General features: G+C 26.1%; 1 protein-coding gene across 1 annotated transcript in view; it reads left to right on the plus strand.

Annotated features, from left to right (window-relative positions):
* Nucleotides 1-15,390, plus strand: part of LOC107441902 (structural maintenance of chromosomes protein 4) — a 55,450-nt gene extending 40,060 nt beyond the window's left edge. The window contains exons 19-27 of the mRNA XM_071178842.2: nucleotides 1,497-1,623; nucleotides 2,974-3,025; nucleotides 3,652-3,789; nucleotides 6,261-6,405; nucleotides 8,342-8,515; nucleotides 9,502-9,678; nucleotides 11,847-12,079; nucleotides 14,040-14,223; nucleotides 15,014-15,390. Of these exons, the coding sequence (XP_071034943.1) occupies nucleotides 1,497-1,623; nucleotides 2,974-3,025; nucleotides 3,652-3,789; nucleotides 6,261-6,405; nucleotides 8,342-8,515; nucleotides 9,502-9,678; nucleotides 11,847-12,079; nucleotides 14,040-14,223; nucleotides 15,014-15,181 (1,398 nt within the window). The 3' untranslated portion in view covers nucleotides 15,182-15,390. The remainder of the gene's footprint in view (nucleotides 1-1,496; nucleotides 1,624-2,973; nucleotides 3,026-3,651; nucleotides 3,790-6,260; nucleotides 6,406-8,341; nucleotides 8,516-9,501; nucleotides 9,679-11,846; nucleotides 12,080-14,039; nucleotides 14,224-15,013) is intronic.
* The last annotated feature ends 3,407 nt before the right edge of the window (nucleotides 15,391-18,797 follow it).

Raw genomic sequence — 18,797 nt, forward strand, 5'->3', positions numbered from 1 at the left:
ATTGCGATTCTTACTTACGAGATTTAAAAAAATCAATATCGCGATTTGTATTTACGAGCTTTTAAAGCCCTATGTAGCAATTCGTATTCACGCGAGCTTAAAATCCAATATCGTGATTTTTTTGTGGTTGTAATATCGCGCGATTTAAAAATTATGCATCGTGATCAGAAAATTAAAAAATCATGATTTGTATTTTCGCATTTTTTAAATTCGATGTAGAGTTTCATATTTACGTGATTTAAAAGTCTCATATCGGGATTTATATTCACATGGTTTACAAGTTTAAAAATCGCACTTTTTTTGTCACATTTTTGTTTATATTATTTTGTTATTTTGTTTTGTCACATTATATATATATATATATATATATATATATATATATATATATATATATATATATATATTTGGATTTCCTCTTTTTTACTTTCTGACTACTCTCATCCCTGTATATACATTCTTTAAGTAATTTATTGCTAAGCTAGTGAGAATTCATTTGTTTTCCAACTAATTGAATGTTTTGATTTAGTTATACTTTTAAATTTTACTTGGCATTTTTACTGTCAGTTTAAGGCATGCAAATATAATTATGAATTCTTTCATTGTATCATATTCAAGAGAGAATAATTATTGAGTTCTGTGTAAGCATATTAAGGTAAAAATTCTCTTACTCTCTTTTTATTTATTTTTTTAATGTTTCGTGCTAAATCTCTCAAAACTAACTCTTGATACAAATTTTTTTAGTTGCCCTAAAACAAAACATTGGGAACATCACCCTATAGAGTTAAGGGAATTCTTTTTTACTTGTGTTTATCTAAAAATTAACATTTTAATAATGAGATTTTTATGTACAATGAACAGATTTCTGATATTTTTAAGCAAAAAAATGTGCAATAAACATAGTACTGATAAAGGATAATATTTTATCTAATAAAAGATCACGTCTAAATAATAATATGAAAAATACTGGCATAATTAATTTTATTAGCATCCAAAGGTTAAAATGGGCTGGAGGTGTAATTAGAACTAATTAGTACCACCAAAAAAGTATTTATGGCCAAACAAACCATCACTCAAAAGAGAGGTATGGCCTAAAATTAATTGGTTGAACAGTCTTCTTGAACTAACTAAATAGAAAAACTAGGACAAAAATATAGGTGGTATAAAATTCTAAAGAAGGCCAGGGCACATCCTGAGCTGTTGCAAAGGAAAAATGAATAAGAGTTATCAAGTATTATACATTTATTGAGTCTTAAATATGTTGCTATGTATTGATATTTATTTAAAAAAAAATTTAAAGTTTCATATTATAATTATTGTTCAAAATTTTAAATAATTCTGTCGGCAATATTGTTATTATTAAGTGCCTAAATAATCAATGCATTATGCTTAGCTCCAGAATGAATAAATATTTCTCTAATGTGTGGATAATTTCGGAAAATTTTATTTATTTTAGATAATGACATTATTTTTATCAAATTTAAACTTTCATATTTTAGGCATATGAAGAAAGTGTTAAAGAGCTGTCTTCTCAAATGGAAACTCAGAAAAGAAAAGTGGATGGAGTTAAGGTCGATGATAAAAAAGTTAAAATGCTAGAAAATGTTATTAAGGAGAAAAATAAACGTATGTTCTTTTACTTTTAAATTATTAAAAGTACTTGGAATATTTCTTATATTCTTAATAAAAATAATGTATAGTAATAAAATGAATTTAGTTATCTTTATAAAATTTTATTTAACCATCCCTCCTCTAAAAAGAAAAACCTTATAAAAATTTATAAACCCAAGTGAAACACAATTAGGCCAACCCAATCTGGGTTATTTTTTAAAAAAATCATAACAAAAATTCCAGTCCTTATACACTGCACATTTTACCTGGTCATAATTGAATTGCTTAATGTAGGAACAAGTTAAGTAACCTTTTTAAAACACTACTTTTTCATTGTTTAGCTATCATGGTCATATATGATTGTTAATAATTTATTCTGCATCAAATTATTAAATAAAATGGTTTTCCAATGGGGAAAAAATATGCTTGGCCAACAACTTGCTGTATTAGTTTTTTTTAAATAACTAAAATGTCACTCAGAGTTTTACATATACTTCCATTAGGTCTAAAAATAATAAGAATGAAGTCTAACATTAAATTTACATTATTCCAGTTGAGCAAACAATATTTCTTATTACATTTTAATCTGTTATTCTATTTATATCTAATTCCTAATGTTGTATGATATTTTTGTTATTAACTATCGTCAGAAGTCAAAAATTCCTTGTTGCCATGATACTTTAAAAATTATATCTGGCACCCAAGATTTTAGTATTTTTTTGTACTCAAAAATCTAAATATTTGCGTTTAGAATATATAAATTTTAAGAAAAGGCAATATTTCTTAATGGAACATTTTTGAAATTTGTCTTTCATATTTATTCTGTTTATATTGCAATTTTATTTAAATAGGGAACGGGAGGATTTTACTTAGTGAATGTTAATAGAATTGGCATTTTAAAAAAAAAAAATTACCACTGGTAATTAATCATATTAAATAAAGACAATATCTCGCTAAGATAAAAATAATTCTAAATGAGAAGAAGCATCTATGGAAACTTTCATTAAAGAATAGCATTTGTTGCACTGGTGATTGACTTAATTTCAAACACCATTAAACCAGTGTTAAAATTGCGAAATATTAGAATGCAATCTGAAAATTCAGCAATGCTAGAGTTGTTAGATAACAGCAGATTAGTCTTCAAAGGTTCATTCAAATTAGAATTAGAAGGAAGCAAACATACTTTTGACTTTTTAATTGTAATTTCCGAAAACCAAAATGCAATTATGCTGCTTTGTATTACATAACCTAATCTGCTTTTTTCTAAAAATTTGAATCATTGAAGACTTCTGACTATTGTAACATTTCTTTTTAAGATTTTGTGCATAAAAGTATTGAAATTATTTGGTTATTTCCCTAAATTAGGCTATACAAAAGCTATTGAAGAAGAAACTGCTGTAGAACAAAATGTAGCAAAGTAAGTCCTTTTTTTTTTTTCCTTTCTTTTTAAATGCGAGCAAATTAATAACATATAGTGCATGTTTTTTCCCCTCCTTTATTATATTTATATATCATTTAATTTATTATGGCAAAAAATTATTTTATAAAAGAAAAATATAATTATATATTTGAGTTAAGTACTACAAGTAAATTTCTTTTGAAAAATAATGTCCAAAAATTACATATTTTTTATTTTATTTTCAAAAACAGTTTGCTTTAGAAAAATATTCACAATTAAAATTATTCTCACAAAATTTCTTCTGAAGGGATGTTTTGTAGTGTAGAAGTGATTTTCAGGGAAAAGGGAGACTTTCTGTGAATGAAACTTAACCCCCATTTACTTAATTGGAAGAAAACAAATTAGGAAAACCTCCACCATTGGTTAAATGACAAAAGAATTTTTACCACTGGTGAAAAAATTACATCTGCACTAGTCAAGATCACTATTATGGGTGCCATCGAGACTCGAACCTGAGTTCTCTCATTCAGAGGCAAACACTATATCCCTTAAGCAATCCTAGCTCAAATCTTAAAATAAGAAATTTTTTTTCTTTTTATTTGCTGTCCTTTTGTATCTCTAGTGTATAATTCTTTTGTATTTAGATTGCAGGCTGAAATTTTGCAAATCAGCAAAGGAAAATTTCAAAAAGTTAAAAAGAATGTCACTCAATTGGAAAAGAAATTAACTGAAGTGACACAGGCTATAACGAAATCCACAGTGAATTTGAAAGCTGCAAAGAGGTAATGTTTTTACGTTAAAATATGTATTATGTTTGTAACATACATCAATCTATATTCGGTAGCAAACTCTGTTGGGTGTTGAACTTAATAATTAAATATAATGCGAATCTAAATATATATTTCTTTTATGTTTTACCATAAGCCTGGATATTTTTCTATTGTCAACACTATAGTTATTATTCATCTTGTTAATGTTGCCTTAAATAATAGTTTAAGTAGTGCTGAATAGTTAGTTACATGTTAAGTATTTATTTAGAATAATTTTGTATTTTTATAGAAATGAAAACTTAGTTACGGAGTGATTATTTTGATTTATTTTTTATCCATTCTGAAATCGCTGTAAGAAATATTGAACATATACGTTTCTTTAGTGCCACATACTATCATTGTTGACAGAGCTTGCCTTTTTCAAGTAATACACATATATATTATATCATACTCAAATTATTGTTCAAGAGGTATATAAGGCATTGGGATGAGTTTTCTATCTTATCTCATGATAAAAATGGAAAAAATTTTAATACTTCTGCTGCTTACTATGCTCCCGAGCCCATACTCATGGTGATTTGTGTGATTTAATGGCTGCTGGAATATTTTAAATTATGACTAAAATTCTATGCATAAAGAACTTTGATAATATAGCAGCCATCTCTTGAAAACAGTTAAAATTGATATCAAAGCACTTTTGGCAATAGCTAGACAGTGAAAAAATTTGGTTAAGATATTTTGCAAAACTAATTAAAGTGTTAAGATTAGAGGAGAGGTTGAGGAATAAGAATATTTAAATACAGTTGTGCTGTGCATTCTGTCACCTTAAAGTTCATACTTTGTACGAGATAATTTTGAAAGATGACCAAGCTGGTCACCAATTATGGATGCAATTAATATGGGCTGGATACAATATGAAAGCCACTAGTGCTTAAAGCATTGAGCTGTCGTTGTGAAGGAATCCCTGGTAACAGCGTGAAGCCAACCCAGTTTCTCTTCCATGGGTACCAGAAACATCCCATTTGAATATATACATGGTGATTATCCTTGCTTGGAATTCCAGTAGATACCATTTACTTGCTTTTGTTTTCTACTGATTTTGGTTCTGCTAGTAATATCTCATTTGAATCTGCATCATGATTAGTCTTACTTGGAATTAGAGTAGGTGCCATTTACTTATTTTTTTTCCAGTCAAAAGAGATCCAGATAACAACTAAGATGCGACTATACGCTTATTTTGTTAGCGTTTTTTCCCCCTGATATAAAGTTATATTTAATAAAATGTTTGATTTGGCAAAACTATGAATTAATAAATTTTCATATTATTGGTAGTTGGATCAGTAACAAAATCTTCTGCATTTATCTGTAGCAGTATGGAAAAATTCTAATATTTATCTACTGAGTATGAGATAAATTATGTGTAATCAAGTGTTGAACTCTGTAGTTTTGATTATACTGCAATATATGGTGAAATTTTCAAATATGTCATAGGTTTCATTATTATTACTTTATTATTGCACATTTTATTAAAATATAATAGTTAAAATTGAAAGGAACAAAAACACAGAGCAAACAGATTTTTAATAGCTCACAGTTTTAATATCAATTTTAAACATTTGTTTTTGCTGCAGCAATGACGTAATTCTGGTGCAAAGCTCTGCATTTCTGAATTTTCCTTAGAAATTTTTAAATCCTGTTGTCTTTGAAGTTTGACTAAATTTGCATTCCACTTTAAAAAATTTGCTCAAAAACTTCTTTAAGCACCTTAGCTTGAATTCTGCAATGATGAAAAAAGCTGCTGATATAGGAAAGAACGTTTTATTTAGTTTTAATTTCATTTTGTCTGCAGAATATTAATTTTTTTAAGTCAGGTTCTTTCTTGCCTGCAAGTGAAAAATAAACTTGTGTTGCCATGCTACACTGAACCTGCTTCCAAGATGGCAGGGATGTTAAAATTAACAAAAAGGATTTTATGGACGAAAAAATTTTTATTTTTAAGCGCTGGTAAAAAACTAAAAAAAAATTTACTTTTGATATTTTACCTTACAGTTTTTTTTTTATAAATAAGTATTAAAAAATATATATTAGTTGCATTTTAAAATAGATATTAGTCGCTTGTAGTTAGTTACATCCATGAAATAGAAATTTAACATTCATTTCTCGTGTAAATACTTGAAATGGTAAGGAAACTTTATAAGTTATCCATATTTTATCAAGAAACATTGTTATCTAAACATAGAGAAAGCAAATGTTATAGATTAACCACTTGCTAGTTTGATAATGATGGCTAATAAACAAAATTTTGCTATTTTAATGAATTTACTTATTAAATGTTTGATTAACTAATAAAAACTATATCACTAGCTGGATCTAAAGTGATTTTTACCATAATTTATGAAATTCTTTAGAAATAAAATTTTAAAAAGTATTTCAATGATATCAGAATGTGTATACTTGATTTATTTATTTATTTTTATCTTTAGGAATATTAAGAAGATTGAAGAAAAAATTAAAAACGTTGAAATTCAAATGCAAGAAAATAAAGCACAACTTGATAATTTGAGAAAACAGCAATCTACTTTAACAGATAAAGGGAAGGAGGTTCTTCAATTAATGGAAGAGAATAATGTAAGCCTTTTGTCACCTTTCGATTTTCTTCTTATTTATTATTTCAACCATAATTTTTTATTTATTATTATTTACAAATAGTCCATCTTTAGACCTATCCTACTTAAATTCTCAAAATTAGTACATTTTTGTGCAATTTACATTAAAGAATATTTAAATTGCCTTATCAAACCCTTCTGTTTGTCTGACAGACATTTGTACTAAAATCTGTAATTGTAGTTCAGGTTTGTGTTTCTTTCCTTGTACCTCTTTATGCTTTTTTTTTCTTCCTATTTTTGTTTACTACTTTTCTCTTTGTCTTCATATATATATATATATATATATATATATATATATATATATATATATATATATATATATATATATATATTTATATATATATTGATTTTATTATAAGTTAGTGTAATTTGCAATACTACCTAATAAAATTTGTGGAAAGCATCTAATTATTTTGAGCTTTCTTTAAAAACTTCAAAAACTACTTAGAAGATTGCTTGAAACTTTTTACTTTTTTAAGATATTTAAATTAGATGTTTTCCATTGGTTGCCAAACAAAATTTACTACAAAATTATTAAAAATACAAAGAAAACAACTAAAAATATAATACATATTTTTAAAGAGAAGAAGAAAAATTATTAATAAATAAATATTTTAAAAAATTTAAGTTTAAAAAAATTTAAAAGCCGTGAATCAAAATAAGGAAAAGATATAGTCTCATCGTCAGCTCACACTATTATATCTGCAAAAAATATCTTATTGATATCTTTTCCTTCTTTTTTTTTTCAAACTTTTTTATTGCTTTTAAGTTTTAATTTAACTTTTAACATTTTATTTATTACTAATTTTTCTTCTATTTAAAAATATAAATTGCATTTTTTCTTTGTATTTTTAACTTATTTTATGGGTTCTGTGTACTTGCAGCGTATGCACAGTAAATAAAACTTATTTTTCTTAATTTTCTTAAAATTCACAAATCTAATCTACAAAGTGCATCACTTGATTACACATACTTCATTGCACATTCTACAGATAACACAAAATTTTAGAAATCACACTAACCATTATATATACGTATGAAAAAATTAAGAATATGACTATTGGATTTGTTAACAAAGAGTTAATGGTTAATACGCTTTCTAAAATTTTGTGTTATTTGTAGAATGTGTAATCAAGTAATGCACTTTGTAGATTAGATTTGAGAATTTTTAAAAGCAGGAATGCCTAATACTAATAATAGATGCTTTTATAATACACATAAGGAAAGGGTATCATGTAGAAAGGGGAAAATGAAACCATGTGTTTATCATTACGCTTACTTCAATATGCTGATATGAACCTACATATTGAAAATAATAATTTAACTAATACATGGATTGTTAAGAAATACTTTTTCCAAGACAGATACTTCACAATTTTTAAATTTTGAGGATTTCTATCATGACAATTCAGTTTCCAAAAGTATTTTATGTAAGACAATCTTTTATCTACTGAATATAACTCATTAATCTCCAACTCTGCATTGCCGTTGAATGTATCAAGTCTTCTGTTCTGATCAAGAAACTGTTAGAGTTCTTTTTCATCAACAGGGATACATTTCTTTTACTACCTTGAGCTCATTATGTGGGTAAAATATCAAAGAAGAAACCATCTCACTTTTTTGAGTGAGAGGTTCAGTTCCTTCCATATGCTATGGTTCTGGCACTAAACTTTTTACTATTGAAATCTTTTTAACATTTCTTTTTATCTTAACTTAATTTAAAAAGTTATAACTGTAGAATAACAAAAATATTTTATTTTCACTTATATATTTGTGTTTATTGTTAATGTATTTGGGTATATTGTTAATGTATTTGGGTATATTGTTAATGTATTTGGGTATATTGTTAATGTATTTGGGTATTAAAAATATGTTTTTTCTTCTTTTCTTCTCACTAGGTTAAAGTTGCTGAGTTTAAGGAAAAAAGAGCAGAGTTCAAAAAAGAAACGGATAGCATTACGCAAAAGGAACACAAGCTAAAGCAAGCTGAAATAGAGCATAAAAATCAACTAAAAAATTTTGAATCCAGTGAAATGGAGAAACGTCATATTATAAAGTCATATAATGCAAAAGTAGGCTTTATTTTTTGTTTTAAATCTGTTTTACTACAAATTGCTAATCTCATTTAATTTTATGTAGCATTTCAAGATATTAATGTTTAAAATGGAACTCAGATTATTTGTCATCCACTGGAGGTTGGGTACTCAAGAAAATTCGACAATTGAAGTAACTTTTTCTTTATGTAAATGCTTAAAACTAGGTAAAATTATTAACGATGATCTACTCCTGTTGTATCGTAAAATAATACTGTGACCTCTTATGCTATCACATCTCTTGAGAACACATAATAAAATTATAAATTTAAAATAAAAAGTGTCAGTGTTAGAAATGCTTACTTTAATGTTTTATTAAAAATTCTTATTTTCACTTTTTATCTCATATCATGATTCAAAAGAAAGTGATTTACAAATTATCTGTGCTTATCACAATGCAATTTAAGTATGACATATCACAATTTGTGTGCACATTTTATAAATCAAAATCACAATTTGTATTCATATTTACTGATCATAAGATGATTATGGGGAACCGCCGTACAGGTAAAAAAGAAAAAAAAAGTTAAATAAAATTACAAAATAACCATTAATGAGTGTAAGATTACTATGTGTGATAATCAGGGTACTATTTTTTATGTATATATATATATATATATATATATATATATATATATATATATATATATATATATATATATATATATATATATAGATAATAGATAGATATATTTAAAACACAGTTTTCCATTCCTAAATCAAATGTGTGTGGAAAAAATTTCTCCCTTGATGTGTACATGTGTCAAAGCATTGATTAAAACTAAAGAAATTTTTTCTCATTTCAGTTAAATTAACCAAAAAAGTTGTTTAGCATTCTCAATTCTTAAAACATAATACTCTCCTTACTAAGTCTTGAAATATTTAATAATATAATTAAGAAATGTTTTAGTGGAAATTTTAAATAATATTTGTATGAAGTTTTTCTATTATTGTTTATTAAATAGATATGCAAACTTAAATTGAATGAAGTAGAGGATGATCCAACTGTACTGCCATCTTTGTCAGAAGAAAAAATACAGAAGTTGACCGAATCCGCTCTGTCGAATGAAATTGATGTCATTAAAGTGCAATTAGAAGACATGAAACCTGATTTATCAGCAATTAAAGAATTCAAGACTAAGGTAACAATTAAAAAAATTTTACTTATTATATATCAATCATTTTGAGTTTGTTATTCAGGGTTTCAAATGTGAAACATATAGCTCGAAATTTAATACTTGTGCATAACCGCACAAAAACAGTTTATTTACTCGAATTTATACTGAACAAGTGCCAAAGCATAATTTTATCCTAGATAAAAGCAGGGAATACTCAGAGAAAATTGCAATTTAACAACAAAAAAAAAGAAAATAATAATCATCAAAAACTCCTACATTATACCTGGAAAATAACCAATCTCAGAATTGCCAGTAACAGTAATCCGTTGTTGAAATTCGAACTAAATAATTCTAACATCTATTACAATTATTTGTTATAAAAAATGCCCATTTTATTGAAATTTCTATGTTTCTGTCCTCATTCAAGGACTTTTCTTTGCTCACGAAATCTAATATTTGACATTACCAATATAAAATTAAGTTTGGATTTATAATATAATTTGGATTTTCATTGAAATTTTTCTGATTTTTTTTCTTTCTGAAATTGAGTGGTAACCCTAAAAAATTCCTTTTAAAAACTGATTTTTTTTTTCTAATTTGTTCTAAACACAATTAAAAAAGAAAATTACAAAACTATTGAAATCCACTGCTATAATTAAAAAAATAAATAAATAAATAAAAACTGGTAATGACTTCTGTGCAATGAATCAAGTGGGTGATACACTGCATGATGTACAGGAATTAGACAACAAATGGAAACGCTACTATAATAACTTAATTTTTCATATTTCTCAAGAAATACTTCGAGAATTATTTAAAAACTTTAGAATTGTTAGGTCATGCATTTTCTAATACATATGAATAAAGTTTAAAGATTTCATAGGTTTAAAAGACCGACAATAAATAACAAACGAGAAAGAATGTTTTTGAACACCCTATGCAAATAATATAGTGATAAGCTTGTACCCTATGTCAATTACGTTGCTTATTATATGCAATAACTGCACAAAATTTAGTAAATCTAACTTAAATATTCATAGAAATATGGACATTTTTGTAAAAGAAAAATAATTTTTTTGACTTAAATTTCTTATTATAACTTATTATATAATAATTCAACATAATTTTTACAATTTTTAAATATAATAAAAATATCCTTTTAAAAAAATCTGATTTGAATATCATGAAAATGTAAAATTTTTGTAGCAAATTTCTAAGTAGCTTTTGTGCTTTTTTATTGAAAGCTTTAAATAATAAGGGTTTTTTCACAATTATCATTTTGTAATAAAAAACAAAATTTAATTGCAACCGATACTATAAAATGATGGTTTTTATAACAAGATGAGATGGTAATAGGAAATAAAACGTAATTCAATAAGACGTTGTCCTATAAAATGTTGATGTCATTTTTAATACATTTTGTTTAACAGTACAAAATTAAGTTTGTGGAAAACCACTTACCATTGAAAGCTTTCTTTCTAAATTAACTTAACAAAAACTACTTAGATAATTGCTGGAAACTTTTTAAATTTTCAAGATATTTGAATCGAACTTTTTTTAGAAGTAACCAAATACAATTCAAAACAAGTTTATGAAAAAACAAATTTTAAGTGTTTTCTGCTCACAGTATAAAAGGATTACTATAAATACTCATATTTTGCATAAATTTAGATAAATTCTTTACAAATTTTAAAATGATATTTATATTAAATAAAAATGTCCATATCTTTATGAATGTTTGTTTAAAAAGTTTTGTACAGTTATTGGATACAATAACCAACGTAACTGACATAAGGTACAAGCTTATTGCTATTTTATTTGGCACAGGGTGTTCAAAGGCATTCTTTTTTGTTTGTTATTTATTTCCGGTCTCTTAAACCTATGAAATCTTTAAACTTTTTTCATATGTATGAGAAATTGCATGACCTAACAATTCTAAAGTTTTTAAATACTTCTTGAAGTATTTTTTGAAATATGAAAAAAGGAGTTCCATTTTTGTCCAATTCCTGTACATCATGCAGTATATCACCCACATGAGATTAAATTGAAAATTAGAAATTAAAGAAATTCCAAAATAGACATTGTCACATTGCCTACTAATATAATATATACTCCCATACTAATTCCATTTTATTTAAATATTATTTTATAGTTAAAATGTTCCTAATTATTTTACATTTATGTGTGTATAGCTTGGATTGTATGAAGCAAAGCAAAAAGAAGTTGATGACATAACAGAAGATAAAAATCTACAGAGTAGACGATTTGATTATCTCAGCAACAGACGCAATAGTGAATTCAAGACAGGATTTTCAATAATTGCATCAAAGCTAAAAGAAATCTATAGGATGCTAACTCATGGTGGTGATGCTGAAATAGAGCTTGTAGACAGCATGAATGCTTTTTCAAAGGGCATTGAATTCAGGTAAAAATAACTCAAAGCAGTTAAACACCACTGTGCTCTTCTGATTTTGCTTGAATATTAGTCTTTCACTCATTTAGACGTAAATTAAAAATCTATTTTAGAATCATATTCTTATTCATTTTCTGGGAATTGCATAATTATTATGTTTATTTGTAGACAGAATTAAAAGATCAGTACCCTTTTTAAATTGAGTATTTGCATTTTAAGAAAAAGATCATGGATACCCACACGTGTGAACTATGACTTCAGTGCCAGCTGATCATTTATAAGCAAAATGGCATATTAAAGTTTAGCTAAGTTACTCCACATCAGTTAGAATGTTAATTTATATAAAGTAAAGTAAATACTGCTCCGTATTGCACATGGAAATTGTTGAAATATAATTCTTCCTCGTCTACGTCTTTTACTTAACTTAAATTTATTATTTGTTTATGTATTTTATTGTAACTGTGATATATTTTTGTTTTGTATATCTGGTAACTTTGATGCATAATTAGTTTGTTTATGTTCTACATGGCTTTGCGCCTTTATTTGTGTTAAGTAAGAAATATATAGTAAAAGAATTGCAATCTAAGAATATGAACAATATCACTTAAGAGAATCAATACTTGACGGGCTTGTCTTACTTGAATAGAATGGAAAACACAGTTGCTAACGTAAACAAATGCCTTGTTTCAACAACAATTAGGATCGAGATACACACTCTATGTCACTTGCCCTTCACTCTTGTCACTTACACACTCTATGTCACTTGCCAAACTATGCTATCCCTTAGCATAGTTTGGATAGTTTACACTTTATTAGGAAAAGGTACCAACACAAATTTGTAGTATTTTGCTTTTTGATCTTTTTCAAGATCTATTGGTTTGATACTGCAGGTCCTTCTTTGGACTCATTTTATTCAATTAATAATAAAAGTCAATTACTTTTAATTGTTCGCAAATTTGTATTCAAATTTCTTTGTATCAACTCCTCTTGGAGGCAACCTGATTTTAAAAATTAATATTTGATCGTATTTTTAATTCTATATTATTTTTTCTTTTGGCTAATGCTTATAAATAAGCCAAGGAAAACTTCAAAATTTATTGTTTCTGTAGATTGTATTAAAAGCTTTTTTTTCCCCTTTTAAAAAAAAAAAATTCATGTGTTAGTGTGAAAATTCTCACTTATTTATTTTGCTCAAAATTAAGACAATTTATACTTTTTTATCTAAAATTTTAAAAATTATGATAACAAAATAGTTTTCACTTGTATTGCTTAAATGATGATGACACTTGTGTATTACCAAAATGGTCACTTTTTTTCATACATAGGTATATCTATAGAAATACATAGATAGTTTCTACATCATTTTAATACCAGCACGATGATAATGCTTTATTATTTAAATTGTTCTTAACCTTTCACTTTACTTTTAATTGAAAAAATTAATTACAGTTCTGTACTGATAGTATTAAAATTTTAAATTTTTTTAGTGAGCTGATAAAATAAAATTTATTTGGATTATTTTGTAAAAGCAGTTTTTAGTTTGTACAAATTTGAATTTTTTATTACTTTAGATATTAAATTCTTTAATCTTTAAATATTTTAATAGCTTGTTTCTTTGTTATCAGGCTGTTTATGAAATGTTGCAAACATTTTTTTAAAGCCTTTCTTTAAAATATATAACATAATTGAAATTAATTTAATTCTCCACTAGAGTTTTTCTGTGTTTGCTAATTATATTTAATTAGTCAATTTAATAAATCTACCTAATTTTGATCTTTTATTTTATATCTGTGTCTGAAATTTAAAAAAAAAACATTAATATTTTAATGGAATTCCAACATCTATCTAAAGTTTTACTTGTAGTTTTTATTTGTTTTCATTTAATTGATACGACTTATTCGAAATTTTAATTTGATTGAAATTTTAAAGTGTAACGATAATTTTTTAATTAATGTTTAATGAATAATTTTAGTGTACGTCCTCCTAAGAAATCTTGGAAATATATGAGAAATTTGTCTGGAGGAGAAAAAACTCTTAGCTCTTTATCCTTGGTATTTGCTTTACATTACTATCGCCCTACTCCATTTTATGTTATGGATGAAATTGATGCTGCTCTTGATGTAAGAAATGTTGCTATTGTGGGCTTTTATTTAAAAGTAAGTTTTCTATTAAAGAAATTTCATTTTATTTTGTTGTTTCATTATGTTTAATTTTTTAAACAAGCTTTCATATACCTATGAGAAATTTTTACAATGCCAGTGATTTTATTTTTAACTTTAGTTTCCCAACTTAGCTTAGTTTCTAAATTGAAATACATGGGATAGAACTGGTAAACAACAAATTTGTACTTTTAAAAGTTCAGAAATTGTACTTAGTGATTTAAGTGATCTATTTAGTGATCATAACGATTTTCTATTTTAAAAGCATTTCATAAAATAGAAATTTATGTACAAAATGCAGTATGATGAGAAGTTCAAAACAAAATATTTTTTTCAAGCATCATAAAATCAGTTTATCATTTTTGTGCTTTCTTGGTCATGAAAGTTCTTCTAATCTAATAAAAAGTCTAAAATTCTTTTACAGATTGATACTTTTTAATACTGATTGACAGTTAACTATTACTTAACCTTAACTAAAATACTTCTTATCAGCAAAAATAAGCAAAATTTAAAACTTAAATGCTGATCATATTGCTATAATCATGCCATTTGTCTCAAAATGTTAAAGTTTTGACCTCCATGACACTGTTGGACATTAACTGGTTTGAATCAACATATTTGAAAAAAAATTTAAGTTGCAAGTTATTGAACATGCTTCAAGTGCAAATTTTTAAATGATGGTAAAAATTTATTTTAGTCACTTGAATAAAATAAGATTAAATATGAATTATTTGTTTTGTAATATTTGTATTTCATTCTGGTGACATCTGCCCTTTTATATTTACAGGAAACCACTCTGAACTGTCAGTTTATTATTGTATCCTTGCGAAATGTAATGAATGAACTCTCTGATCATCTGCTGGGTATTTTCAAAATCAATAACTGTACAAGGAATTTGAGTATACAGTATGTTCGTAAATGGAATGAAAATAGTGCAAATGGAAGATGTTCGTGATAATGTTACCATATGTTATGTTTCAGAGACTATATTCATTCGTAGTTATATTCAAAATGCTATCCAAATTTATTTCTGAAGAATCATCTCTCATTACTGTACAATATCTTCATGCTGTTAATTATGTATTCAAATTAATATAATCTTTTTGGAAATTGTTTGTAAAAAAATATATTTAAATGGAATAAAAAAGATTTTTTTAATCTTTATTTTAGTAGTTTTTCAGCATCTGAAAATGTTTTAAAATAATATTTCCTGTGATATGTTTGAACCAATTTAACCAAATTCTTTTTAAAGTGTTGAATCTCAAAGAGGCTGCTAATAGATCAGTTGATAGATCAGAATTTTTCAATCTTTATTGTAGGTAGGCCGGGATAGCCTGATTAGACCCATATCCAAGAGTTTATTGGTTCGATCCCCACCGGCCGAAGTCTCCCCCTGTAGTAAATGGTGACAAATGCATGTTAAATCTGTCGAGTCGCAAATTCCTCCATGTTCTCATAACAAATCAATACCTCTGGGGTACTGATCTAGGAGTTTCCTTGTCTTCTGGATTGGTTCAAAATTACAAGGCTACAGGGTTAGGATATTTGCTTCTGTTTTTAAGAGTAGGTTCTTTTTTTTTTTCTTCTAGTCCATGGACTGAATCCATTTATTTCCAAGCTTGTTCTAATACTTTGGTGGTAATTTTTTTCTATTTTCACGAAACATTTTAGTATTTTTAACTTTATAAAATTCTCCGAAAATTAGTTGGTTATAGTTTAATAACAATAGATTTTATATTGCACTCTTTTTCTAAAAGCTTTTGTACTCTAATCCAATGAAATCTGTGAATTATTTTTCTCAGCAAAGCCAACGAATCACACATTTTCTTGCAATTTGCTAATAGCAATGTTTGTAGACAAATTTTTATAATTATTGTATTAATGCTAATTTTCTCGATTTCTTTTTAACCTTTTATGACATATTTTAATTCAAAAAAAGGTTTTTTTGAGAAATATGACAACATTTAATTTCACTGTTTTGTTGGTAAATATTTGAGTTTTGATTCAAAATTCAAATTGCATAGTAATCACAGTATTGGAAGTTCGTAAATGTTGCTTGCATTCCAGAGATGACATTCCAAAACTGTTTCTCCTTTTACCCTAAAAAGCTGACAAAGATTAAGGAATGTATGGGAAGCATGCTAAATGATGTATAAACATAAAATATAAATTTTTTTTATTAATATGTGTTTATTAGGAAGAAAGAAAACGTGTTCTGCACTGTACAGGTCAAGTTTGTAGTTGTAAAAACAATTAACTGTGCTAAACTAAAAAACCATGTGTTTAAATTGGAATTCTGTAAATATTTTAACTATAAGAAAAAACAAACAAAAAAGAATAAAAATTTAAAGAATTTTAATTTTTTTTCTCTATCAAGTATGCAACAAGAAATTCGACAATTTTGCATTTGTGGCTTTCATTTTTAGACTGAATTTCTTAAAATAATAATGCTAATTCAAAACAACATTATTTAAACATTTGACTTGAAATATTGGTTTATAAAAAATATCAATGAATTTTATGAAGAGCACTGTTTGTATATATATATATATACAGGGTTATTCATAATTCCCTCCGCCTGTAAACGCCATTTTTCTTTACTACAACTGGCTTCAGTGGTACATGTTACTGCCATCTACCGGCAACTGCTTAAATTAAAACTTGAATACTTTCGGAATAATTTCATATATACTTTTTTGCCATATTCGTCTTCGTATTTTTACTATGACGCTTCAAAACTCCGGAGGGAATTATGAATTACCCTGTATATATAAACAGTATAAACTGGCTTAATATTGAAATGTAAATACAGTGATTCACAAGAGTGTCCGTAGTTTATTTTTAAGAAATCAAAAAGTAAGAAAACTTTATCACACAACTCATGAACTTTCAAAAAAATCTCCGCATATTAGTAAATATTCTAATTTTTCATTAAATTAAAGTTTTGTAGAGTTTCCTTTCACATCTATGAAGTTTTTAAAAGTCAGTATATAAATGTAACTAGTTTTTTCTTTTTTGTTGGGTGAAATTTAAGTAGAATATTTTTTATTAAACTTTACAAAAACTTTTACAACACTCAAGTGTGAATTTTTCCACAAATTATATAATTTTAATATCTGTTTTGAAATCCTTCTTTTAAGCACTTTATTACATATTGCACTGTGGAATGAACACAATAAACTAATTTAACTTTTATGATGACAAATAATCAACTTTTAAATGTTCATTGTTTTATTACGGCTACGAGCCGTTTTTAAATGATAAAAGAAACTATTATGCAGCTAGCAAGTGAAAATTAAAATATAATTTTGCTATCATAAGTTTCCTATTAAATTGCAAAGTAGTCAATAAAAAATAAAGGAAAAATAATTAAATAAAAAAATTAAAGAAATAGGCGATAATTTTAATTCTGAAATCAGAAAACATTTAAGTGTGCGATGACTTTTGTGACATAAAATTTTTGTTGCTTTTCGATTATTGATTTCTTAATGATAAACCTTTGCTTTGTTTTTAAAATACTCCATGCAGTTTTGCTAATAATAGATTATACATCATATTATTAAGTACTCATTCTGAATTATTCATTATAATTAATGAATAGAGCTCTATTTCAATTACAGTTTTAAGTGAACCTGAACGAACACTACCGGGAAAAATCAGTTAAATTTGAAACCTGATTTGAGTGACCAACCTGAATGATTAACGTGAACGTGGTGACATAAACGGACTATGTCACCAAATTCGTATTTCTGAAACCACGTGTTTGTTTTGATAGCCATGCTTTAAAAAGGTGACTCTATAAAACTAAATACAGTAGGGAACCGATTATCCGGAACGATCGGGACCATCGCTATTCCGGATAACTGATTTTTCCGGTTTTCTGAATCGCTACAAAAAGCCGTTCTTTTATTGTTAAGCCCAACTAAAAACAAAAAAAAATATTTGGAAATAATCTTAAAAATGATGAAGTAATACACTAATAATTATTTCCAAAATGATGGTAAGGTAAACATCTTTCAAAAAAGAAAAAAAAATCCTAAAATCTTAAGAGCAAAAAAAAAAACAATTTTTAAATTGCGGGAAAATTTAACGAATTTCGTTCCGGTTTTCTGATTTCCGGATAACGGGTTCTGTACTGTAACTTAAAATTAGCAATTTTTGAAATAAAAATAAGTTCTGAAAAGTAAATTTAATGTATAAATAGAACTAATTCATTTAGAAGAAGCATAAAAATTTATGGTACTATTATTGGCGCCAATGGTGTTTTACTAATTTCGGTAATAGGTATTACTTGAAAAAAAATAAAGTATTAAGTTCTAATCGAAATTTTTAAAAAAATAATCTGTATTAAAAAAAAATATGTATAAAAAAAAATAATGTGCATTAAAAAACAGAGTTAATGGGGGAAATTACTTGTTTGTTTAAGGGACCGTTAAAATCGACATACTATTATTAACGCCAGTGATGCTCAGTTACTTTTTATGATAGTTACTAATAGAAGAAAAAAAATTATCTATGTTTTAAAAAAAAAATTTGATAGAGAAATAGTACTAATTCATTTCATGAAAGCA

This window comes from Parasteatoda tepidariorum, chromosome 6 (assembly GCF_982258835.1).
Source record: "Parasteatoda tepidariorum strain Cologne lab strain chromosome 6, Ptep-v5.0, whole genome shotgun sequence".
Lineage (NCBI taxonomy): Eukaryota > Metazoa > Arthropoda > Arachnida > Araneae > Theridiidae > Parasteatoda > Parasteatoda tepidariorum.